Raw genomic sequence first — 26,082 nt, forward strand, 5'->3', positions numbered from 1 at the left:
TTTTAGCACCGGCCACCGTGGTAACAGCTTGGATGCTCATAGGAATTCTATGAACGTTGGAGCTGTTACTGTGGCAGCCACCGCTAAAAACGTTAGCATGGCTTTGTAAAGTAGGGGGATGGTTTTCCTTCACATTTTTAATTCCCTAATATTCTTTGAAAATTTAGTTCATGGTAGTTTATATTTAAGGTGTTTACCAAAAGCCTTTATTCCCAGGTTAATGGTAGTGGAGATATTTTCCTTTTTCAGTTAGTAATGCATATTATCATTCTCACCTGTTGTCTGTTGCTTTGGCATGCTGCACTGAGATGTTTAAACCACAGCATTGCGTTCATTCTGTTACCGGCCTGAAACTTATATGAGTTTCCTAGAAAAATCAAAGGCAAGAAAAGTGAAAATAATAAAATAGAAAACCAGCAATCAGCTATTTTAAAGTCAATATAAAACCAAAAGTGAAAACTAAAACGAAGCTAAAATATGATGAAAACTTATACAAAGGAACCCACATATGAAAGTGCACTGCAGCCATTTTTTCATATAAAAACATTTTATAACACAGAATAGTACTCTTGTAAAATTATACAGCTGTGTGTTGCTGTTCCCAGTGCAGAACTGGGATTTACCCGCCAGCTCTGTGGGTGCTTGGGCACACCTAATTAAAAAAAAAAAATACTTTATTAAATTTTGAGCTGAAATCCCCATGCTGCAAGGCAGCAAAGAATGGTAGGAAGCAGTGGCGTACCTAGCATATGTGACACCCGGGGTCCATCATTTTTTGCCCCCCGCATCCATATGAAAAATATGATTTTTAGTAACAATCCACATATCGCACAAGAGTGTACCTACGAAAAGGCAGCAGTGAGTACTAGAACACAACACATACATTGTATAACTAAACAAGCCAGATCATGTACATTCAATTGATCCTGTACAGTCAATGCTATCAGAAAGCCATGTCCCTTTCATACACACAGACAGATACACCCTCGCCCAATATGGAATAATCACAAACTAAAAATAGAAATATGTAGACAAAAGTTAAACTAAACCGCCAAAAAACCGGACTCTGCATACAATGCAACACTACAACACCACAAAAACAGTAATACATGTCCTCTAATACTGTGCAAAATATAAAGACAGTAGATGTAAATTTGAAAAAACTGATACATAACAATCACCACTTTACAAATTAACAAATAAAAATAAAACAGATAATGAGAAATAAGAAAATACCATTTTATTGGACTAATCCCTGTAAGCTCGGTCCCCATCCCCGCAAACCACCTGATTCCATCCACACAAGCCTTGAATTGTTTTATATTGAATTTATTATATTAAAGTATAAAAAGAAACAATATTCTGTACAATTGTCAATTTATAAATCAGCGTCTTCTCCCCACTCTCTCTTCCCCATTTTCCTTCAGCGTCCTCAGCTCCTCCTCCTCCTCAGCGTCTTCTCTCCACTTTCTTTCAGCGCAGGCACATAAAAACAAGCAAGTAATTTTATATCATTTTCATCTATTCATTCATAGAAATTAAAGCCTAAATAATGCCAGTCACATAACAAAACATGATTTTACAAAAATAATTCCCTGCACAGTCAAGCCTGCAAGGATTACTAGATGTCTTTCAGCAGCTCCCCTCCCTCCCTCCCCTTACCTTCGTGACCAAGTCAAAATGATCTACCAACAATAAAATTTTAAAAACACAAAGCACACTGTATGCAGAGAAAATGTTAATTATCATTTATATTCCACGGGTTTTCAAAGAGGTCAAGGCAGATGACTTTATGCAATGTCACCTCAGTAACAACCATAGAAAAATAGACAAATACCCCTCTCCCTTTTTACTAAACCTCAATAGTGGTTTTTAGCGCAGGGAGCTGCGCTGAATGCCCCACGCTGCTCTCAACGCTCATAGGCTTCCTGTGCTAAAAACCGCTATTGCGGTTTAGTAAAAGGGGGCCATAGTGCAAAATATAGACAGCATATATAAATTCTCAAAACGGACACATTTTGATCACTAAATTGAAAATAAAATCATTTTTCCTACCTTTGTTTGGTAATTTCATCAGTCTCTGGTTGCACTTTATTCTTCTGACTGTGCATCCAATATTTCTTCCCTTCTTTCAGCCTCCTGTATGCTTCCTCTCCTCCAGACCTCATTCCCTCCCCCAACTTTTTCTTTCTTTCATCCTGCCCCCTTCTTTCTTTCTCTCTCCATGCCCCCTTTCTTTCTGTATGTCTGTCTTTCTCTCTCTCTCTCTCCATGCCCCATTTCTTTATTTGTTTCACCCTGCCCCCTTTCTTTCTGGCTCCTTGCCCCCCCCCGTTTCTTTCTTTCTCCCTCCCCTCCCCTATGCCACCGCCAATGGGAATATGCTGCCACCGCCGCAATTGGGAACAAGCCGGCTCCGAGTTCGCCCTGCTTCTCTTCCCCGAAGGGCCGACCAACTCTTTGCTGCCCGACGTCAATTCTAAAGTCGGAGAGGACGTTGCGAGCCAGCCAGGCAGTGATTGGCTGGCCCAGAATGTCCTCTCCGACATCAGAATTGACGTCGGGCGGCGAGAGTTGGTTGGCCCTGCAGGGAAGAAAATTTATTTATTTATTTAGATTTTTATCCCGTCCTCCCAGTAGCTCAGAACGGTCTACAGATAAACATACACAATGGAGTGTAATTAGACAAATAAGATGTACAATAGGTTAAATGTTTGGACATACAGGACTGTGCAGTAGTTAAATACAGGGAGTATACAGCAAATTAAGAGTAGAGTTTAAGTATAAGTAGTTTAGTTTAGTATAAGTCGTTTAGTTTAGTATGAGTAGTTTAGTTTAGTACAAGTTATTTGAATTTAGATACAATTTATCCGAGTACAGACTAAGAGAGGACTATACTGAAATTTAGGGAGAAGTTAGACAGGGGAGGGAAGAGAGAGGTGGGGTTTAAGGGGGGTGTGAACTGAGGGTGACCTTTAGTTGAAGAGGAGGGTCTTTACCATTTTACGGAATGTCAATAATGAGTTCTGTTGTCTGAGTTGAGGGGGGAGTTGGTTCCAGAGATGTGGAATGAAGTGGCTGTAGGATCGTTTGCGGGCAGTTTCTGAAAAGAAGGGAGAACTCGGCCGGCTTGTTCCCGATGACGGCAGTGGAAGCCTTTCCCCGGCGGCAGCCTATTCCCCGGTGGGTGGCCAGCTGTGCACCCCCTTGGGGCATGCACCCGGGGCAGACTGCCCCCCGCCCCACCCTTGGTATGCCACTGGTAGGAAGTGTTTCTGTATCCCAGTTACTGCTCCCGCCTCCCTCTATTGTGATTGGCTAAAATATCTGACCAATGGGCTACAAGAGGAAGGCAGCTGTTTTACATCCTATTGGCTGGCTGTGTCTGACTGATGGGCTTCAGGGGGGAAGAGAGACCTGCTGTAACCAAAAATAGAGGCACTTCCTACCTGCAGCTGAGTATGGGAGGCAACAGATAGACATGGAAAGAAGTCACAGTCATATAAATTTATTGGCAGGACAATTTTATATGTTTTTATCAAAATAATTATGTTTAACAATTAAGGTAAAAGGAAAGAGAAGTACTGGTGGGTGAAGAGGTTTGAAAGGAGTTACTGAATGGGAGATAGAATGCAGTTTTAAAATGGCAGAAGGCAGTTGTTTACGGAGGGAAGCTGGATGATGTTGCCATGCGATAGAGATGGAGCTATGGGGAAAGGAATAGGAAGGGGTAGTGAGAAAGAGGCTATGGCTTAGGAGAGAGAATTCTGCTATGAAAGGCTGGAACAGGAGATGTAAGGGGGAGAGAGACGGAGTGGGAATGGATCTGTAAGGAGAAGACTAGAGAGGCCTGGGAAGGGGTGAAGGGGTTTGAAAGGAATTCCCAGCCTCTCTTTCCCATACAGCTCCTATCTGCCTTTTTCAGTCCTTCACAGAAGGAGAGAGAATTCTGTGAAGGATGAAAGAGGTAGAAAGTAGCTGTATGAGAAAGAGAGGCTAGGTAATGGGGACATAGGCTGGAGTGCAGCTGTGAAACAGGAATTGAGGGGTCTAGGAAAGGATGAAGGGGACTGAAAAGGGTTACTGGCAAGGAGTAGGAAGGGATTACTGCCTGGGAGACACAATGCTACTGTGTCTCTCAAACTGGCACAGTGGTGTGGCCCAAAGAGATTCCATGTGTGCCACGAGAGATTCCAGAATTTTACCTTATTTTTAAAAATTACCTTCACAAGTATACACTAGAACAGTTGTTTCAAACCCGTGGGCCACATGCAGCCAGCCAAGTACTATTTTGAGGCCCTCGGTATGGTTTATCTTAATCACAAAAGTAAAATAAAACTGTTTCTTGATCATATGTCTCTTTAGCTATAAATTACAATATTATTATTAAGACTTAGCCAAAAGGAAAGATTTATAAACTATAAAGGGTTTTACCTCATGTAAAATTGTCATTTCTTTAATAAGAACATAAGAAATGCCTCCGCTGGGTCAGACCTGAGGTCCATCGCGCCCAGCAGTCCGCTCACGCAGCGGCCCACCATTTTTTCTGAGGCCCTCCAAGTACCTACAAATCCAAAATGTGGCCCTGCAAAGGGTGAGTTGAGACCACTACACTAGAATAAATGACATGTACATCATGTATGAAAGTCTGTCAATGTTATGAGCGTCTGTAAGCATAAGGATACAACCATCCAGACAAGCATCATTCTTTGACGTGATTGGTCCTTGAAAACTAACGACAATTCATTTTATTTTTATGCAGTAGTTATCCTAACTTGAACAAGAAAGCAATCAAGGCTTTGTTTCCATCTGGATCTTCTTATCTTTGTGAACTTGGATTTTAGCTCTGACAGAGAATGACATGGGGATAAATTTTTCACCGTCCCCTCAAGAACTCAATTTCCCCGTCCTATCCCCGTGAGTTTTGTTGCTTTTCCTGTCCCATTCCTATAAGCTCTGCTTTAACTGCACAAGCCTTGGACACTTATTATTTTAAAGTGTTTGAGGCTTATGCAGATGAGAAAAGAGCTTGCAGGAATGGGGCAGGAACAGGAAAAGAACTTGTCGGGATGGGATGGAAAGCACAGTTACTTACCGTAATGGGTATTAACCAGGGACAGCAGGCAGATATTCTCACAGGTCAGTGACGTCATCTACAGAGCCCCGGTATGGGCAGCTTTAAAAGTGCATCACCACTTTAAGAACTTAAGAAAATTCGCAAACTGCCCACATGTGCGAGTGCCTTCCAGCCCGACGCAGGCTTGCGGCTCCTCAGTTCCATAAGCAAGCTAAGAAGCCAACAAGGGGAGGTAGATGGGTTCTGAGAACATCTGCCTGCTGTCCCTGGATAACACCTGTTACGGTAAGTAACTGTGCTTTATCCCAGGACAAGTAGGAAGCATATTTTCACATATGGGACTCCTTAGCTTACAAGAATGGGATGGAGGGAGTTTGGCCATTAAAAAAATAAATTTTACAAGACTGCTTGACCGAAGTGACCCTCCTGTCTGGAATTAAATTCCAGACAGTAGTGAGATTGATGACCTTCTGGAAAGCGGTAAAGACCCTCCTCTTTAACTAAAATTCCAACTTCAATCAACCCCATCGCCCCCTTAAATTCCCCCTTACATTCTGTATTCTCTTCTCCATTCTTAACCTGTTCTTAAGTTTCTGTATAATCATTGTACTGTCCAAATGTATTCTACTGTGAATGTTTGCATGCAACCTGTTCTGAGCTACTGGGAGGATGGGATAGAAATCGAATTAAATAAATAAATAAAATAAATGAATGAACTGAGGACCAAGTAGCAGCTGTACAGATTTCATCAATAGGAGTTGAGCATAGGAAAGTAAGTGAAGCTGCCAGAGCTTGGAATTTGTGAGCTGTGATGCAACTTCCTGTTGCAGCCCAGCCTGAGCATAAGAGAAAGTGATACAAACTGCTAACCATGTAGATATAGCTCCCTTGGATACAGGACGTCCCAACTTATTAGGATCAAAGGAGATGAGAAGCTGAGGAAATGCTCTATGTGGCTGAATTTTCTGTAAGTAGGAAGCCAAGGTTTGTTTGAGTCGAGAGTATGAAGAGCCGTTTCTTCAGAATAAGAATGAGGCTTAGGAAAGAACACCGGATGTACGGTAGATTGATTTAGATGACATTCCGTGACTACTTTTGGAATGAACTTCATATGGGTGCGAAGCACAACTTTGTCATGATAAAATACTGTGAATGGTGGACCTACCACCAGTGCTTGAAGTTCACCTATTCTTCGAACAGAGGTAAGAGAGATGAGAAAAAAAACCAGTGTCCATGTAAGGTATTTCAGATAAGACAAAGGCATTGGTTCAAAAGGAGACTTCATAAGTCAAAAGAGAACAACATTGACAGCTCAAACTACTGGAGGTGGTTTGACCTTGAAAAGGTCTGTTAAATAAATCTGGACACAGTTAAGAGGTTTACCATCAACTGGGCTGTGAAAAGCATTGATAGCACTGAGATGAATTTGAATTGAAGTGGTCTTGAGGCCTATTAGATAAATGTAGAAGAAATCCAATACTACAGATAAAGAGGTGGATATAACATCTTGACAATGAAAAGCACACCAGGTGAAAAACTGTGTCCATATCTGCTAGTAACACTGCTGTGTAGATGGTTTTCATGACATTTCTAAGATAAGTCTGACAGGATGAGAAAGATGAAACTCAGTCCATGTCAACCCGAGATGTACCAAGCTGTCAGGTGTAAGCCTGTAGATTGAGATTCAGAAGATATCCATGACTCTGTGTTAGAAGAGATGGAAAAATCTGAAGAGGCATTGGTACCTTGATACTAAGCTGAGGTAGAAGGGCCATCAGAATCATGAAGGCTGGTTCCTGGTTGAGCTTGACATGTGTCTCGAAGATGAGAGAGATTAGAGGAAACACATAAAGTGACTTGTGTGTCCAATTCAGAAGAAACACATCCAGTTCCAGGCATTGGGGATAATACTGCCTTGAGCAAAACTGAGATAACTTATGATTGTGTGTGGGGGGGGGGGGGGGGACGCAAATAGGTCTATCTGAGGAGTCCCCTAAAGACAGAATATATGATGCAGAACTGCAGAGTAGAGCATCCATTTGTGTGGCTGAAGAAACCTGCTGAAATCTGTCTGCGAAAGAATTCTGCTTCTCTTGAATGCATACTGCGTTCAAAAATATATTGTGAGCAATCGCCCAGTTCCAAGTATTCTGGGCCTCTTGACAAAGAAGAAGAGAACCTGTACCTCCTTGCTTGTTTATGTAATACATTGCAACTTGAATGTCTGTGGGGATTAGGAGGACATAGTTAGTCACAATGTGCTGAAATATTTTGAGAGCATCACAGATTGCTCTGAGTTCCAAAAGATTTAGACAGAAAAACTGGTTCTAGTAGACCAGCAAATTTGAGTGCGAAGACCATCCAGACAAACCCCACATGCTTAGGAGGATGAGTGCGTGGTCAGAGCATGGGTCCAAGCACGAACCCTGTGGCACTCCACACGTGACGCTTTTCCAGTCCGAGTATTGTCCATTTACCCCCACTCTCTGTTTCCTATGCACCAGCCAGTTTTTAATCCACGTGAGTATTTCACCCTCGATTCCATGGCTCGCAATTTTTCGAAGTAGTCTTTCATGCGGAATCTTGTCAAACGCCTTCTGAAAATCCAGATATACAATGTCGACTGGGTCACCCTTGTCTATTTGCCTGTTTACTCCCTCGAAGAAGTGCATCAAGTTTGTCAAGCAAGATATTCCTTTGCTGAAGCTATGCTGACTGGTTCTCATCAGATTGTGTCTGTCAAGGTGATCAATGATGCGGTCCTTTATCAGCGCCTCTATCATCTTTCCCTTCCAGTCTTACAGAATCCTTCCTGATTTGATCAACCGATTGGCTATTAGTTGAAGCAGTTCAGCTATAGCCCCTTTCAGTTCCTTGATTACCCTCGGATGGATGCCATCCAGTCCCAGAGATTTACCATTTTTAAGCCTATCAATCTGCCTGCATACCTCTTCTAGACTGACCAGTTTCCGGTCTTTGTTTCCTGCGTATAGCCTGTTGGCTTCTGGTATGTTGTGTATATCCTCTTCGGTAAATACAGACACAAAAAATGTGTTCAGTTTGTCGGCGATGGCTTTGTCCTCCTATAGCACTCCCTTTATTCCATGGTCATCCAACGGCCCCACCGCTTCCTTTGTGGGTCGTTTCCCCTTAATATTAATTAAGTGCAGAATTGCATTTCCTCTCATATTTTCCTTGACAACTTGTTCCAGGAAGCAATCGCCTACAGCATCCAGGAACTTGGTCTCCCTACAGCAGCTGGAGGTGCCTAGGTTCCAGTCTATCCCTGGATAGTTGAAGTCACCCATGGTAACTGAGTTGCCTCCCTTACAGTTGTGTTTAATCTCGTCCGTCATTTTTCCATCAATTTCTTCAGACTGCCCTGGGGGTCGGTAGTAGATGACGATCTTCGTTTCCGTTCCATTTGTTCCCAGAATTTTGACCCATAGAGCCTCTATCTTATTTTTCGTTTCCGGCGTGTTCTCTCCGGCAGACTCAATTCCCTCTTTAACGTATAGGGCAATACCCCCACCTTTCTGACTTACTCTGTCTCTGCGGTATAGCTTGTATCCCGGTAGCACAGTGTCCCAGACGTTTTCCTCGTTCCACCATGTTTCCGTGATGCTGATGATGTCAAGGTTATCTTTTTGTGCCATAGCTTCCAATTCCCCCATCTTATTCCTTAGGCTCCTTGCGTTCATGTACATGAGTTTGTGGCCTGTTCCTTTCTTGCATTTCCTTACCTCTTGTGTCCTTTTTCGATCCATCAGGATTTCTGTCTTACCTATGATCCGGTGAGTCTTCCCCACTATCATCCTGCATGGTATCCTCTGGGTATACTGGTTCCCAAACCATCGACTCTTGGTCGACTGTTGGCTTTCCACTTCTTCCTAATTTAAAAACTTCTCAATTTCTCTCTTGATGTTGCTTGCAAGTAGCCTCGTTCCGTCTCCGCTGAGGTGGAGTCCATCCTTCCTGAATAGCTTGCTCTTCCCACAGAACATCGTCCAGTTGGCACGAAGTGGAATCTTTCTTCCTCACACCAGCGCCTCATCCATGCGTTGACTGCTTGCAGCTCCATGTGCCTCTTCTCATAGGCTCTGGGTACCGGCAGGATCTCCGAGAACGCTACCCTCTGCGTTCTGGTATTCAGCTTCCCTCCTAGCATCCGGAATTGGTCCTTCAATCCTTCCCTGCTGTAGTTCCTGTTGCTCACGTTGTTTGTCCCCACGTGGATCAACACCGCCGTATCTTCCTCTTCCATGCTGTTGATGATCCTGTTGATGCGGCTCACTATATCTTCTACCTTGGCTCCCGGTAGGCAGGTCACCAGCCGATCCCGTCTTCCTCTCGCTATGTGGCTGTCAACTTGTCTGATGATGGAGTCCTCTATGACGATTGCTGTCCTCTCTATCTTCTCTTGCTTCTCTAGCCGCAGGTCCGTGTCTCTGGTGTATGACCATCTGTCCAGCCGTAGGTCCCTGTCCTCTGTGCACTTCCATCTTCCCTCATCCTAGCATTGGCTTGCACCAGACTCGTCTTCCTTATGGTTGTCCTCCAGGTGGTCCTCACTCTCTATAGGTGTATCTTGGTCATCGCTCACTGTAGGTGTATTTTGGCAGCTCCACTGTTGTTGGTAATTTTCCACGGCCTCCCTGTATGCATATTCAATGAACTTCTCTAATTCCTTGACTTCTTCATCAACAGTTTCCTCTGTCATTAAGTTTTCTGCCTCTCTGTCCTCCTCTTCCACTGCTCTAAGTGCTTCTAGTTTCAGTATTCTGTTCTATAGAAGTCTGACTTGCTTCTTCAGGCCCTCCAGTTCTTCGCATCGAGTGTATACATATGACCGCCTCCCAGAGAGGAGATAGTCATACATATGGCAAACGGTGCAGAAAACTGGGTAGCTCAACATCCTGCTTCTGTCTGCTGCATCCATTGCTGTCCACTTGCCGGTCTGTCGTCTTAAGTGGCTTCTCCTTGTGTAGGAATCTGTGTAGTGTCCTCAGTGTTACTGTGAAGTCCTTTTCTTGATTTTAAACCTGCTACCTCTGTTGCTTGTGTGTGTACTCTTTGTCTGCTGTGATTGCCCTCTGCTACTACTATGTTTGTCTACTGCTTGTCTGTCCTGTTGCCCTTGTGGTTCTTGCCTATGTAGGTGTCCTTCCTTAGTGTTTCTTCTTTGCTCATCCCTTCTTAAGGCCCTTCGCAAAGGCGCTCTTGCTAAGGCAAGCGCCTTTAATGCTCACCTTCGACGTGCGCTGAATGGCTGAGCATCGTTAGCCTCTCCCCTTTAAAAGGAGGCGCTCCGGTGGATGATGTCGGGGGTGGGCGGAGCAACCTCTCGCCGATGCCCCTTGCTCTCTCCTGCCATCTCTTGCTCCTTCTTCCCCTATCCTATTCTCTTCTCTGCTTTTCCTTTCCTGCCCAGTTACTAGTCTTTATCCAGATGGTTTTTGAAGACTTCAGTGTTAAAGAAGAACTATTTGGAATGATTTCTTTAAAATGGAGAACTACCGGTCAGGAAATATTCAGTTCTTTCCATTCTTTTGTGACAAACTGTAATCTTCCATTGCATAGACTTGTTTCCATCAGCACTGATGGAGCAAGAGCAATGATAGGTGTGGTTAAGGCTTTCATAGCTCTCTGTAGACAGCATGACGACTTCCCAGATTTTCTTTCTTACCACTGCATCATTCACCAGCAAGTTTTAGCAAGCAATAGACTCAATACAAAGGCTGTCATGGACATCACTTTCAAAATTGTAAATTCAGTTGGTGGAAGATCACTTCAAAGAAGGCTTTTCAATCTTATTCTTGATGTAGGGGCAGCGGAAATCATTTTGCACAAGATTTCAAGATTTGCTGAATGAAATAAGAATTATTTTGAAGGAGAAGGGATATGACCAAGCGAAATTGGAAGATGAGGAGTGGTTATGTGATCTGGCATTTCTCGCTGACTTTACAGGCGAACTAAGTGATATGAACCTTGAACTGCAAGGTAAAAACAAATGCATTGGCAAGATGATGAATACAGTTTCATCCTACAAGAGCATATTTGACCTAATGATGACTGACCTTGTAAACAACATTTTTGATCACTTTCCTAATATGAAGGACCATCTGGGACACTATCCAAATTTTGTTTTTCAGAATGAGAAGTATGTGACAGAAATCTGTTCTGTTATCCATGAATTTGAAAATAGATTGTGACGTCCAAAAATTTGGAACAGTTGTGGAGTACTTGTCATACCCATTAAAGTAGATGCCTACTAACTTTAAGAAGCCTTCTATTGCACTTATTTTTTATTACCACATAATATATTTATATCACACTGATTTAAATAACATATTACCAAACCACACTTTCAGAACAAATCACACTACACAACTGTTTTCTTTATAAAATAGCTCAATGGAAATACCCCATTGGGACAGAAAAAACCTAGACTGGAACAAAGTCTTTTCTATTTCAGTTCCTTTCAAAACCACATTGTCCCATTTTTAAAATTTTCACACGTTCTCTTGCTGTATTGCAAATTGTTACCGCAGTCTCATGTTGCTCAGCCACAATGATGATAGTTTATACTTTCTGATATCATTATAGGACTCTACAATCATGTTGCTCAGTCGACCCAACACAGGGCTGTGTTTCGCTAAATCAGCGTCTTCAGGAGCCATGACTGCTTCAGGTTTTCACTGAGTTATTTTACCTATGCAATAAATTTCAATTTACTAGTGTGGTTCCATCTACTACTTATCCTAATACTCTACAGTTTAACTTATACATAACTATCTCAACATATATGAATGAAATTTACCTTATCATAGTTCATTTTATCATATAACAATAGCAGCATGAGGTTCAAAACCTTCGTAGCAACTCTATCCTCCTCCAAACTAAAGACAGACTACATCTTCCCACCATGCATTGCCTTATGTAAACTTACCTCCATTTACCTAAATTATTTCCACCTGTCGCTTTCCTCCTCATAACATATGCCACTCTATCTCCTTGTTTAATCCTGCTGGTTCAATAGTTTTCCACTGATGAATCAGCCGCTGTTCTTTATGTAATAACACGTCAGTCACATTCCCTCCCCTATTCAAATTCACATGAATCAGTACTATAAACCTGACATCACACACTTGATGACCCGCCTCAACCCAGTGGCTAACCAATGGCATATCAACCTTACCAAGCCTTAGATTGCTCAAGTGCTGAGCAATTCTGAGTTTAATTTTCCTTCTAGTTTAGCCCACATACCACTTGGACATTTAATGCCATATACTACCTGTTGGGTGTTACAATTAGTGTAAGCTCACAACTGAAATTGCTTGCCAGAAGAAGGTACCATTACTTGATCATATTCCATGGCATAATCACAATACACACAAGCATTAAGTTTCAAGTTTATTAATTCTTTTGATTAATCGCTTAATCATACTTCTAAGCGATGAACAAAATTAAAATACATTCAAAGGGGAACATTACAAAACAATACAATACAAACTTAAGACAATAGAATAGGTTAAAAATTAACTCATCAAATTCATAACATAAGGTAAAAAAGGGATAATGAAATACAATTTAATATAGGAAAGTAGAACAAAAAAGGGAAGGTACATAAGGGAACAAAAAAATTAAAACATGTTAATAGAATAAAATCAATGACCTGGGTATTAAGAAATTAAATATCAAAGGCATCTTTAAAAAGAAAAGTTTTTAAGTTACTTTTGAATTTTCCCAGGTCCTGCTCCCTTCGTAGATAAATTGGAAGGGCGTTCCAGGTCTGTGGCGCAGTCACTGAGAAAATAAATTGGCGTCTTGTATTTATGATCTTAAGTGAAGGGATAGTTAATAAGTTTTGTTCATTTAATCTTAAAGTTCTCACAGGATTATATGGTATTAGGCACTTATATATGAATGCTGGTGTTTTATTGAGAAGGGATTTGAAGGTAAGCAAACAGAGTTTATATGTTACACTTGAAATGCCCTGCGAGAGCCTCTCTATTCTGATAGGTCCCCCTCCCGGTAGTCAATAATTCTGACAAATTCCTCCCTGGGTAAATGCAAACCGAGGGGATCCCTGCAATGGAGAATGTAAACTCAGAATGGGCCAGCACTGGTGAATTACTTTATGAATATGTTGGGCTTGACGTGAGTGAGGCAACACACAGGTAATACTTGTGTCCCGCTGATAGTTGGACCTCATCAATAACCACTCTGTTCTAATTAAATACCTATTAAGTTTCTCAACCCCTTGCCAATCCACTACTCCCGCACTCTCATATTCTTCTACTTGAAACAACCTGTTCCCAACTAATAACTCCGATGTTCTCTCCTGTGGGAGTCCTGATTTAGAAACCCATTCTGATGCCGCCATAATCCTGTATTTATTTCTTGGACAAGACAAATAGTCGGCCATCAAGAGATTAAGGATGGTTTAAAAACATTTCTGGGTGGAGGGGAGTGGCAAGATGTGGTGTGAGTTGCCGAGTGAGACGCAGTAGAGAACTAACTGCCTCTGGTCACCTCAATCAACTACTGTATACCTTTTTTGTGTAGTTTAATGCCGCATACGAAGAGGAAAGGGGTGATTAGGGTCATGTCCTCGCCTGCCCTAGTGTCTACCCTGGTCCAGCAAAAAATGGATCGCTTCTTCTCGTCTCTGCCAGCAACTGCACAATTTTCCAGAGTTTTGGAGAGCCCAGTGTTGGGCAGAGATGAGAGTCTTCTGCCCTTTTGGGCATGGAAACATCGCTATCTCCTCCGGCAACCCTCAATCCTCCGTGTCTAGCAACTACCGGGGTGCTGGGACAGGAGACAAGCGATCCCAGAAGTGGATATAGCGGGTCTCCCAGCGAGGGCACAATGTCTGCTGTAGAACAGCCGATGTCTGTGAGCAAGAGAGAGGGGTTTACACTCTTTCCCACAGAGGCGCACTTGAACGATATCTGGCTCCTCTTTCAACGTATAGAGACTAAAATGACAAAATCAACAGAAGAGGTAGCTAAAATAACAGATAAACTTGATTCTTTAACTAAAACTGTTGAGTTAATGAAAATGGATTTTACAGGCCAAGCCAAGCAAATGAAGGATGATATACACCATTTGAAGCAGTTTAAGATAGCAACAATCAAGGATAATACCTTAATACATAGGAAACTGGATCAGTTTGAAAATTTTAACAGATGTTTAAATCTTCGTTTTCTAAATTTTCCACTGACCCCGGGTGTGTTACCTCTAGATTTATTAAAAAGGTATTTGACCGAAAATTTAAAAATTTCCCCAAATTGTATTCCTCCAGTAAATAAGAGTTATTATTTGCCAAATAAAAAGATTCCTGAAAGAGAAGAAGAAGAAAAAGAGAACAGAAAAAATAATGCAATGCAAAACAGACTTGTGACTGCTCTTCTTGAATAAACGATAATAGCTGACACTGATAGAGCTACTCTCTTGGGGCATTTGGTTTTGACCAGGACGTTAATATGATTTTGAAATTATACTTTAAGAACTCTCAAAAATTGTTCGGGGAACAGAAAATATGGGTATATCCTGATGTCGCTAAGACCACTCAAGAGTGAAAGAAAGACTTTCTATCTTTACGTCAAGAAACAATTAAGTTAGGTGCTACAGTGCTCCTCTGTGAATTTGCGGTCGGCGGTTCATGGTCCAGGTCATTCACAGTATTTTTCGACCGCGAATGACTGGGCCCAGGGGAGGCAGGAGAGGGCAGCTGGAGCGCCGGCGAGTGAAGGAAATCACTCGCTGTATGCTCCGACCGCCTCTTCCTGTACTAAAGTTAGGTTTCACCAATCAGGACCTGTACATTCCTTTTGGCAGTGCCTGGTTAGGTATCTGGGAATTAAGTATACTTTTTTCTCTCCAGACCACTTGAAGGAGTTTATAGATGTTAAGAAGATTATCAAGGAATGATTAAAAAGGGACTTTTTGAAGTAATACAGTTGGTTAGGTAACATTAAGCCTTTCTTCTGAAAAATTTATCCTTAAGTTTTTCTCATATAGTTTGACCACTCTCCTCAATATTGTGGTCTAAGAAGGGGATTGTGATTGGTTTATATTGTAAGAATGATTTTCTTAAGTGTTCTGAATTGATTTCCTTCCCTGTGTTTAATGGTGCAAGATTTACTCTTGTGAAGTTTAATGTAAAAGTAGAAATAAATAAATAAATTAAAAAAAACCCCAAAATTTCTGGGGACATTGGTGAATTAATAGTGAGTTGTAATTACTTTGAGTTTAATAGCAAATATTATTTGCAAACTAAGGGTGTTGCGATGGGGGCCAGAGTGGCCCCCGCGATTGCATGCCTTTACATGGCAAGGTTTGAGCAGTTATATATATGGGGGTCCATGTTCATGGAAAATATAATCATCTGGAAACGATTCATAAATGAAGTTCTATTGTTATGGTCAGGTTCAATGGATGCCTTACATGGGTTTCTAGGGTATTTAGAGTTGTGACCCGAACATTTCCTTTCAATCCATGATCTCCACATCTCATATTCAGTTTTTGTATCTTCAGATTTCCAGAGCAGGACATCAGCTGAAGACTTCTATCTATAGGAAAACAACTAACCGTAATACAGTCCTCCACTATACAAGTCATCTCCCTTTAAATTTGAAGGATAGTGTCCCTGTAGGGCAGTTCCGGCGACTGAAGCAGTTGTGCTCTAGTCTGCAGGAGTTCTGCTGCAGGCAGACACTATGAATCATAGGTTTCAGCAATGGGGGTATCCCCATCAGGTTATTAGAAAGGCCTATATAAGAGGGCAAAATATACTTAGAGGGAGTGGTTATTGATGAGGTCCAACCGTTAGCGGGACACAAGTATTACATGTGTGTTGCCTCACTCATGTCAAGCCCAACAGATTCGTAGAGTAATTCGCCGGTGCTGGCCCATTCTCAATTTTACATTCTCCATTTACATTCTCTCAGTTTGCATTTTGCCCTGGGTGAAACCTCTCTATTCCCCTCCATGCCACATCCTTCCCTTCCTCCTCTCCATTATTATGTGCAACATATCTTTCTCTCTCTCCATGTACCATCTCTCCTTCCCTTCCATCCTATGTCGAACAATTCTCTCTCTCTTCCTTCTCAATGCATGTCTCTCCCTTCCACCATATACAGGATAAGAACATAATAATAGCCTTACTGGGTCAAACCAATGGTCCATCAAGCCCAGTAGCCCATTCTCATGGTGGCCAATCCAGGTCACTAATACCTGGCCAAAACCCAAAGAGTAGCAACATTCCATGCTACCAATCCAGGGCAAGCAGTGTCTTTCTCCCTATGTCTTTCTCAATAACAGACTATGAACTTTTCCTAGAGAAAATTGTCCAAACCCTTCTTAAAACCAGCTATTCTATCTGCTTTTACCACAAACTCTAGCAATGAGTTTCAGAGATTAACTATTCTCTGAGTGAAAAAATATTTCCTCCTATTGGTTGCCCATAGTGTTTCGCATTAAATTCAAGGTATTGAAACTCATACATCAGGTTGTTTATGATTCTCTGCCATATTATTTGGAAAAATGTTTAATACTGTGTATTCCACCGAGGAAGCTGAGATCTGAGAATCTATTGCTGGACACAAAAGATATGTTCGATATATTCGAATGAAGAGTTCTTGCTTCTTGTTAGCTGGTCCACAGTTGTAGAATGCATTGTCAAGAATGTTACGTTTTTGTAGAATTGCAATTCAGGAACTTGCTTAAAACCTCCTTATTTGTTCAAGCTTTTTTTTTTAAGTGAATACATAACAGTGGTTTGAATTAGGTTTGAACAGGTAAATGGTTTACTAAAGTGAAGAATGATGGTACTCAAGAACAGTTTGAATGCAAATAGACTATTTTAACTCTGTATTTTCCTCTACTGTATGTCTTTATTTTCTAATTTTATTCTGTATGGAAACTTTTTATTTTGCAATTTTATTATGTACGGAAACTTGTAAGCCGCCTTGGATAAAGGCAGATTAAAAATGTTTTAAATAAAAATATTGGTTTTAAAAGTATTTCCCAGAAAGTTCATCAAATATCTTCTAGTCTTTAATTTTTAATGGAGTGAAAAATCGATCCACTTGTACTTGTTCTACTCCACTCAGGATTTTGTAGACTTCAATTATATCTCCTGTCAGCCATCTCTTTTCCATGCTAAAGAGCCCTAACCTTTTAAATCTTTCCTCATATGAGAGGAGTTCCATCCCCTTTGTCATTTTGGTCACTCTTCTTTGAACCTTTTCTAGTGCTGCTTTATCAGAATTGAATGCAATACTCTAGGTCAGGAAAAGCTTCTCCGTACTATGGAAACTGCGCACCATAAAAAAATACTTCCGATGACACCTCTTTCCGCCTACTGGTACAATCTTCCATCCTCAGCATTCTTGACTACTGCAACATCATTTACCTTAACGCCATGAAAAAAACCACCAGGAGACTAAAAATAATCCAAAATACTGCCGTGCGTCTCATCTTCGGCCTAAAGAAATGGGAACATGTCACCCCCTTCTACCACCAACTACACTGGCTGCCAATCGATTCAAGAGTCCTTTTTAAATTCGCATGCTTCTGCTACAAATCGGTAAACGGTTCTACTCCTAGCTACATCAACCCCCACTTTAACCTCTATCACATAAACAAGAAATCCCGTAGAACTCAACTGTTCACCTTCCCCTCGCTAAAACTCTGTCACTTTAAAAGATTCATAGACAAAACCTTCGCCTACCAAGCAGCCAAGCTCAACCCATGGCTGGCCCAAATGATAGTCGAGGCCCCCTCCTACTTCGACTTCAGAAAATCACTCAAAACTTACCTATTCAGCAAACAAGACCCCTAACGGCCCCACCCGTTCACATTATCACCTCGCCCCCCCTTCCTCCCCCCCTGCTCTCCCCCCCCTCTTAATAGCTTCTCTCTTCCCTATCTTCAACAAGCTCCTTCCATCCTCTGTCAATTTCGGTTTTTACTTGTTACATAATTGATTACTTGTGTGTAAATCTGCTTGTAAACGTAGATCCTAACCTAATTGATGTAAACCGCCTAGAACTCACCGGGTATGGCGGTATATAAAAAATAAAATTATTATTATTATTAGGTGAGATTACACCATGGCGTGTTGCAGAGGCATTATAACATTCGTAGTCTTGTTAACCATCCCTTTTTAAAATAATTCCTAGCATCTTGTTTGCTTATTTGGCTGCTGCCACACTTTCGGCAGCAGGTGCATCTTTCCTTCCATCCCAACCAAACCTCTGTGCATCATTTTTCCTCCCCTCCCATCCCTCTTTGCAGCAACTTTCCTTCTTTCCCTTCCCCTGTGCAGTATCTTTCCTTCCTCCCCATCTCAGAACTCTCTCTCCAACGCCTTGCAGAATAGATTCCCATGCACTGCCTGCCACTAACCTGGAAATCTCTCTGTAACAGAGAAGCTTCCAGATTAACAGCAGGCAGCGTGTGGAAATTGTTGCCGATGCTGTGACCTGTTCAAGTTACGCTATTGAGGAAGTAGAAGACTCTGCCCAGAAAAGGAGAATTCTGCATGATTGCAATTCTGTGCAAATTTTGTGTTGAAAAGTCACATAGAATTCTGCCATGAGTAAAAAATTATTTTCTGATCAAGCACAATCAAATTTATGGGAAAAACTTCAATTCACACAGTTTTTCCAACTTTAGGTTTTTATGGACAATTCTACAAGAACAGCTTTTCCATTCTAGATAAGAACATAAGAATTCCCGCTGCTGGGTCAGAGCAGTGGTCCATCGTGCCCAGCAGTCCGCTCTTGCGGTCGCTACTAGGTCAAAGACCAGTGCTCCGAGACCAGCCTACCGGCATACGTTCAAGTTCAGCAGGAACTTGTCTAACTTTGTTTTGAATCACTGGAGGGATTGTTGATGTTAAAATTGCAATACATTAGCTAAGGACTGAAACTATAATTATCTAACATTTTTCATTGTAATATATCTTCATAATTATTAGTAAGCATTTTGAGAGAATAATGAGCAAGCAGTGTTATAATTTGAATAGGATTTCATGCATTCTTCTGACAGAGAAAATATTTTAATTTTTTTTCAGGTTTTTCCTTTTTTATCCTCTAGGAGAAAAATGAAAAAACCCTTTATGCCTCCCAAATTTCTTTTTTTTCCCCTGGGCTTTCCCAATTCCAATTTGATGAAACTAAATATTTCTAAATAAGGAATTCTCTTAAAGAGAAATGCTATAGTAACGGATCTGAAAAGTACTTACAAGCAAGAATATTTTTGTTAACAAGAAAAAGAACCAGAATGAACATTTTTGACTTTTAAGTTCATGAGAACTAAAAGTAAAAATAATGTTTTTTTCAAAATGAAAACTAAATAGGAATAGAAAGTGTACTGTCTCAAATAGAATAAGAACTATAAATAATTTTTCTTAATGAAAATATCTTAAAAGGAATGAAAAATTTATATGTATATATGAATGAGCTGAAGAACTAAATAAAAACTAGAATTATTGTCTCTGTTTTGCACAAACTGAAATTATTTATCATTAATTTGTGAGGAGAGCAAGAACTACAATTTTCAGAAGAGGACTGAATAAAAACTAGAATTAAGATGGTCAGAACAAGAATAAAAATTATGGTATTGTCGATGAATTGCCTGTTGGAGGTTCCGGCTATGAGTGATGCCGTAGTGAACCTCCCTGGGCTGGAGCCCTGACACTAGGACCCCGCCTCCACAGCCACAGGGAGCCACCTCACCATAGGAAGACAGTCTATCCGAGGAGGTAGACTCTCTGTCCTGGGAGGCTATATTGAGCCAAGCTTCGGAAGAAATTGATCCTGTGGAGGAAACAGTAATTGAGCAGACAGAGTAACAAGGCAGAAAGGAGAGAAGCCCTGCGACAAGGGAAATTCAACCAATACTGCCAGGTACATTTGCTTCCTCAAAGCCCACTAGTTGCAAGCCTGGGGCAGACATTATCCCCACAAATAAAGGAATTGGGGAAAAAAAGTTCTGGAGCAAAAGGAAGAATTTAAAAGTTTTAAACAAGATACTTCTATAATGAAAACTAAGGTGGAAAAAATTGAAAAAGAACTGTTAGAAGTAAAACAGGTGTAGGGTAACACTAATTTAAGAAGGAAAGTTGAAAACTTAGAAAAAAACTCTCGTTCTAATAACTTAGGATACTGAACTTTCCTAAAACTCCAACGATATTTGCAAAAGAGATATTAAAAAATATCTCATTGAAATATTAAATGTCTCTGAAGATTTGCTTCCACCATTTGCACAAATATTTTATCTTCCGACGAAAGTACAAGAAGATTCTTCCCCGTTAGCACAAAATCAGGACAATCCTGAAAACATCTCTTAAAGATTTAGTAAAACCTGCTACAGTGTTCTCCCTAGGGCCTTTCAGCCGGGCAGTCCGCCCGGGCAATTTAGATGACCGCCCAGCTAAATTCTGCTGCTGCTCAACATAAAAAAAACAAACAAACAAACAAAAAAAGCCGGCTTGAAGATTTCACCTTAGCCTGTAATGAACTTATGCTCCAGGGCTCTAACATGTGTGTGCCAGCTTCCCTTCTCTTCCCTCCAAAACCGGAAGTTATGTCCGGGGGGGGGGGGGAAGAGAAGGGAAGCTGGCACTCACATGTTAGAGCCCCAAAGCATGCGTTCGCTACGGGCTAAGGCGGGACACAGGTCAGTGAAGCTTTCCATTTGCTCTTCTTGCTGCCGGCTCCTGACTATTTTCAGTTTCCGCGAAGGCAGGACCCGGCAGCATTTCCCCCAATCGATTGTGATCTTGGGTCATCAGCCTTCTTCTCCGACGGAAGAATTGACGTCGGGGAGAGGAATGTTGGTCGGCCTGAAGTAGGGAGAGCTTGGGGCGGTGGCGGCAGCTTTGGGGCCTGTTCCCCGATGGCAGCGGCATTGGCAGTGGCTTGGGGGAGGGCAAGGAGAAAGAAAGAAAGAGGGCAGGCAGGGAGACAGAAGGAAAGAAGAGAAACAGAAAAAAAGAAAAGGAGCATGAAGAGAGAAAGAAAGAAAGGGCAGGAAGAGAGGAAGAAAAAGTTGGGGGGTGGGGAATGAGGTCAGGAAGAGAAGAAGCATACAGGCTGAAAGAAGGGAAGAAAGATTGGATGCACAGTCAGAAGAAGAAAGTGCAACCAGAGACTCATGAAATCACCAGACAACAAGGTAGGAAAAATGATTTTATTTTAAATTTACTGATCAAAATGTGTCTGAATTTATATCTGCTGTCTATATTTCACACTATGGTCCCCTTTTACTAAACCGCAATAGCGTTTTTTAGCACAGGGAGCCTATGAGCGTCGAGAGCAGCGCTGGGCATTCAGCGCAGCTCCCTGTGCTAAAAACTGCTATCGTGGTTTAGTAAAAAGGGAGAGGGGTATTTGTCTATTTTTCTATGGTTGTTACTGAGGTGACCTCTTTGAAAAAACCCCGGAATAGGAATGATTATTAACATTTTCTCTGCGTACAGTGTGCTTTGTGGGTTTTTAAAATTTTTTTATTGTTGGTAGATCATTTTAATTTGGTCATTTTAAAAGTAGCTCGCAATCCCAAAAAGTGTGGGCACCCCTGCTCTAGAACATCGCTCCTTAGTTTTATCAAGTGGTGCAGTGAGGGGCCAGCACTTTACATCTTATCACCTCATTCTTTCTTTTTTCTCCTCATGTACAGAACGGTTCTTTATTCTAAGCAGCTCTGGCACTAACAGTACGGGTGCCTTATGCTACTTTCACTACCACTTGCAGTCAGGTTCAGCATTTTATCATGGTTTTGGGTTTTTATTTAGTTTTTCACCAGTATTTTCATTTATTTATTAAAGCAGCATTTTTTAACAGCCCAAAGCCTCTCCCCTATCAGTGTGCATTCAATCCACTGCCGACACTTTTTTGGCACCTCTTTCAATGGATCAAATATCATAGCCCAACTGTCGTGTGTTCACATTTATTCTGCGTACGAGTTTATAATAATAATAATAATAACAGTTTATATACTGCAGTGCCGTGAAGTTCTATGCGGTTTACAAAAGATTAAGCAAAGGTACAAATTGATTGAGTTTAAGAGGGGTGGAAGAAAGAGAATAGGACAGGAAATCCATTGTTGAAGAAAAAGTGATCAATAGGACAAGTTAATTGCTATTGAGGGGAGAGAGATGAGTGGATAAGTTGTCTAGATGCTTTAGGAACAGCTGTGTTTTTAGACGTTTCCTAAATTCCTCATAAGTAATGGGCGAAAGCAATTGTTCTAGGTCTTTACCCCAAGATGCTGCTTGGTGTGAGAGAAGGTGTTCATGGTGTTTTTTCAGTTTGCAACCTCTCACTGGGGGGGAAACGAAGTTGGAATGTGAGCTTCTTTTGTGTCTGTTGGCTGAGAAGGAGAAAAGGTCAGTTATGTATTTAGGGGCAAGTCCGTGTAGTGCTTTAAAGCAGAAGCAGGTGAATTTAAACTTTACGCGTGCCTCCATCGGCAGCCAATGCAACTGCCGGTAGTAGGATGTCACGTGGTCAAATTTCTTTAGCCCAAAGATCAGTCTGACTGCTGCATTTTGCATCAATTGTAAACGTCGCATATTCTTTTGGGAAATTGCTAAATAGGCGATGTTACAGTAGTCAAGTAGACTTAGTACGAGGGATTGGACCAGGGTCCTGAATGCCAATGTATCGAAATAAGCTTTAATGGACCTGAGTTTCCAGAGAGTAAAGAATCCCTTTCTGATTAAGGAGTCCACCTTGTCTTTCATGGTTAGGCATTGATCCAGAGTTACACCTAGTATCTTTATGGTGGGCTGGATAGGGTAACTAAGTTTATTGATACATAGTGGTGTTTTGGTTTCAAGCGGATGTGGTGAAGCAACGAAGAAAGTCTTTTTTCTGAATAAAGTTTGAGCCTAAAGTTAGTCATCCATTGCTCCATCACGTTTATGGCTTCTGAAGCTTTGGGAATAGTTTCAGAGACAGAATTAGCGAATGGGATGATAATCATAAAGTCATCTGCATAACTAAATAGTTTTATCCCCAGCTGGGTTAGCTTCGTTCCCAGTGAGGACATGTAGACGTTGAAAAGCAATGGGGATAATGGAGACCCTTGTGGCACACCGGATGGATTGCTCCAGGTGTCGGAAAGCTCATAATTAAAACGTACCTGATAGTTGCGGGATATAAGGAAGCCATGGAACCAGTTCAGCACCTCATCCCTGATACCAATAGTGTCTAGGCTTTGTAGTAGTTTCCTGTGGTCTACTAGATCAAAGGCTGAACTCATATCGAATTGCATAACCAGGGCATTGATGCCCTTGCTAAACAGTAGGCGCAGATTGTCTAAGATAGCCGCAATTACTGTCTCCGTACTGAATAACGGTCTAAAATCGGATTGAGTTTCATGTAGGAGAGAGAATTGATTAAGATAATCCATCAGTTGGGTGTGTACCAATCCCTCCATGATTTTTACAATAAACGGAATGGATGCTACCGGTCTGTAGTTGGATATTAGGGCTGAGGATTCTTTACGATTTTTTAGAATTGGGGTTATTATTATGTTTATCTCATCAGTGCAGAGACCTTTTTGGTAAGTCCATTTTATTCTCCCTTTTTTACTTTCCCAAGTGCTGTGGTTTTATTCTTTGGTTTTAATAGAAGCTCATTTGTACAATAATTTAGATCTTTTCCAGGTTCACTTTTCATCTACCCGATCGGCTTGTCTTTGAGCTACTATCGGCTTATGTTTTCAAGATACACTCTGTATTATCAGCTGTTCATTTCCCACATGTTTATTTTTGCCCTGTTTAGGTCTATATAGTCTAGGCATACTGTTTGTAAACAGCCATCATTTTAAGTATGTATTAGAGAATGACACGGTGAAAAAATTGGTCCCCGTCACCGCCCCGTCCCCGTCTCACCATCCTCTGCACCGCCCCGTCACCGCCATTCCCTTCACCGCCCCGTCACCGCCACTGCCACCCCATTCACTGCCCCGTCACCGCTGCATACATAAAAGCCTCAAACGGGTACGATTTTATATACTTTTCTTTATTTACGTATAAAGGAAACATTCTTTAAAACTTTAAAACTTAGTTAAATATTATCTTTGTTGTCTGGTTTCTGCTTTCCACATCTTCTCATTGAATTCCTTCCATCCACTGTGTGTCTTCTCTCTGCGTCTTCCATTTGCTGTTACTGTGCCTCTCCCTTCACCCCCCCCCCAAATTGGTCTAGCACCCATCTTCTTCCCTCCGCTCCCTCATAGTCTGGCATCTGTCTTCTTCCCATTCTGTCTTCCACATTTCCCTTCAGGGTCTGTTCCTCTCCACCCTCCTTCAATGTCTGTCCTATTCCTTTCCACCACCAACCTTCCCTCCCTCCTTTACCATCTGTTCCTTTCTACTACCCTTCAGCTCCTCTCACGTGGCCTATCTATCTACCTTCCTCCCTCTTATTTTCATGGCACGTTACAATGTAATTTGTGCAAGCCACTGGAGCCTGCGAGATCGATCCCTGTCCCATCCCCACAAACCATCTCGCTTCTGTGCTCCTATTTTCCCCATTTCTAATATCTCCCCTATGTATCTGCCATTGCCCCCCCCTGTGTCCATATACCATCCCCATGGGCATGTCCCCTTTTTGTCTCTGTCCCTATGCCCCATGCACATAATTTCCCCTCTTTCTGTTACCTTCCTGTGTCCAGATTTCCCCTATCTTCCTCTTCCATACCAGTGTGTCTCTTCTTTTCAACCCCATCTAGCTTTTTTCCCTCTTTCTTCCCCCCCCCCTGCTTCTAGCATCTGGCTCACCTGCCTGTCCTTCCCTTTCTTTCCTGCTGTGGGTTTTTCTTTCCGTTTTCATCCCCTTGGCCCAGAATCCTTTTCCCTTTCACTCCCTCCTTACAGTCTGAGCCGGGAACACGGGTGATCGCACGGTCCTCGCAGCCCCCACCCGCCTGCCCAATCGATCCTAGTGTTTAGCCAGCTCTCTCCCTTCTCCTCACCTTAATTTGCAGGCTTTCTTTTTCAGCGACCTGCACGCTTTCCCAAAGAGCCGCACACGCGCGGCTGCTCAGTGTTCAATCTTCTGCTCTGCTGCAACTTCCTGTTTCCGGTTGCGTCAGAGCAGAAGATCGAAACTGAGCAGCAGCGGCTCTTTGATAGCGTGCGGGTCGCCGAAAAAGAAAATCTACAAACTAAGGTGAGGAGAAGGGAGAGAGCTGGCTAAACACTAGAATCGATTGGGCAGGCGGGTGTGAGCTGCGGGGACCGCGCGATCCTTCATGCCTCACTGCGGGGACAAGACCCATTCACCGCCCCGCGGGCGGTGAATGGCCTTGTCCCCGTCGCCGCAGCGACTGCTAGTTTTCTTCCCCGTTTTCGGCGGGTGACCCGCGGCTAAAATGCGGTGGTCGCGGGTAAACCGCCACCGTGTCATTCTCTAGTATGTATATGCTCTATTTTAGGGGGGGGGTTAACTTCTTTTAGCATGTTTCATTAATTCTGAGTTCGGTATTACAATATGTTGTTCTTGGTTTTTAGTTTGCACATTATTTATTCTTTTCTATGACATGTTCGCATCGCAATTTTACTCAAAAGTATAAATAGGTATCCATATTTCCATTCAAGTTTCATCACGGTACTCTGGTTTTGACTCCAGTATTTGTTACTTCCGTCCACCAGGTCTGGCTATCCATTACCGTCTCATATTTTAAAGACTCACTTGTTATAATTAGCGGTGATCCACATGTCTCTTTGTAATGGACATGTCCAATTTTAGCATTTGGATCTTAGTACTATGGGTTTGGTCTTTTCTGGTTTCCTTTCTATAGTCTGCTTTTCGTCTGGAGTCTTTTGAGTTTAGAATTACATTTTATGACACATTTTTGTGGTTATAATTGTATGACATGTCTAAATCGGTCAGGTTATCCATTCTTTCTATTATTTTTTGTCCTCTCATACAGTGGCAGACCGCCCTGGGTGCCAGCCCTAGGGGGGTACATAG

At 41.9% G+C, this 26,082-nt stretch overlaps 1 protein-coding gene across 7 annotated transcripts in view; it reads right to left on the reverse strand.

Moving 5' to 3' along the window:
- The window catches only part of RALGPS2 (Ral GEF with PH domain and SH3 binding motif 2), a 595,760-nt gene that overhangs the window by 23,209 nt on the left and 546,469 nt on the right, over nucleotides 1–26,082 (reverse strand). For all 7 annotated transcript variants that reach the window (XM_033915477.1, XM_033915478.1, XM_033915474.1 and 4 more), the window contains one exon: nucleotides 276–367. In XM_033915477.1, coding sequence (XP_033771368.1) covers nucleotides 276–367 — 92 coding nt within the window. The remainder of the gene's footprint in view (nucleotides 1–275; nucleotides 368–26,082) is intronic.

The sequence above is a fragment of the Geotrypetes seraphini genome, chromosome 12, assembly GCF_902459505.1.
Source record: "Geotrypetes seraphini chromosome 12, aGeoSer1.1, whole genome shotgun sequence".
Classification (NCBI taxonomy): Eukaryota; Metazoa; Chordata; class Amphibia; order Gymnophiona; family Dermophiidae; genus Geotrypetes; species Geotrypetes seraphini.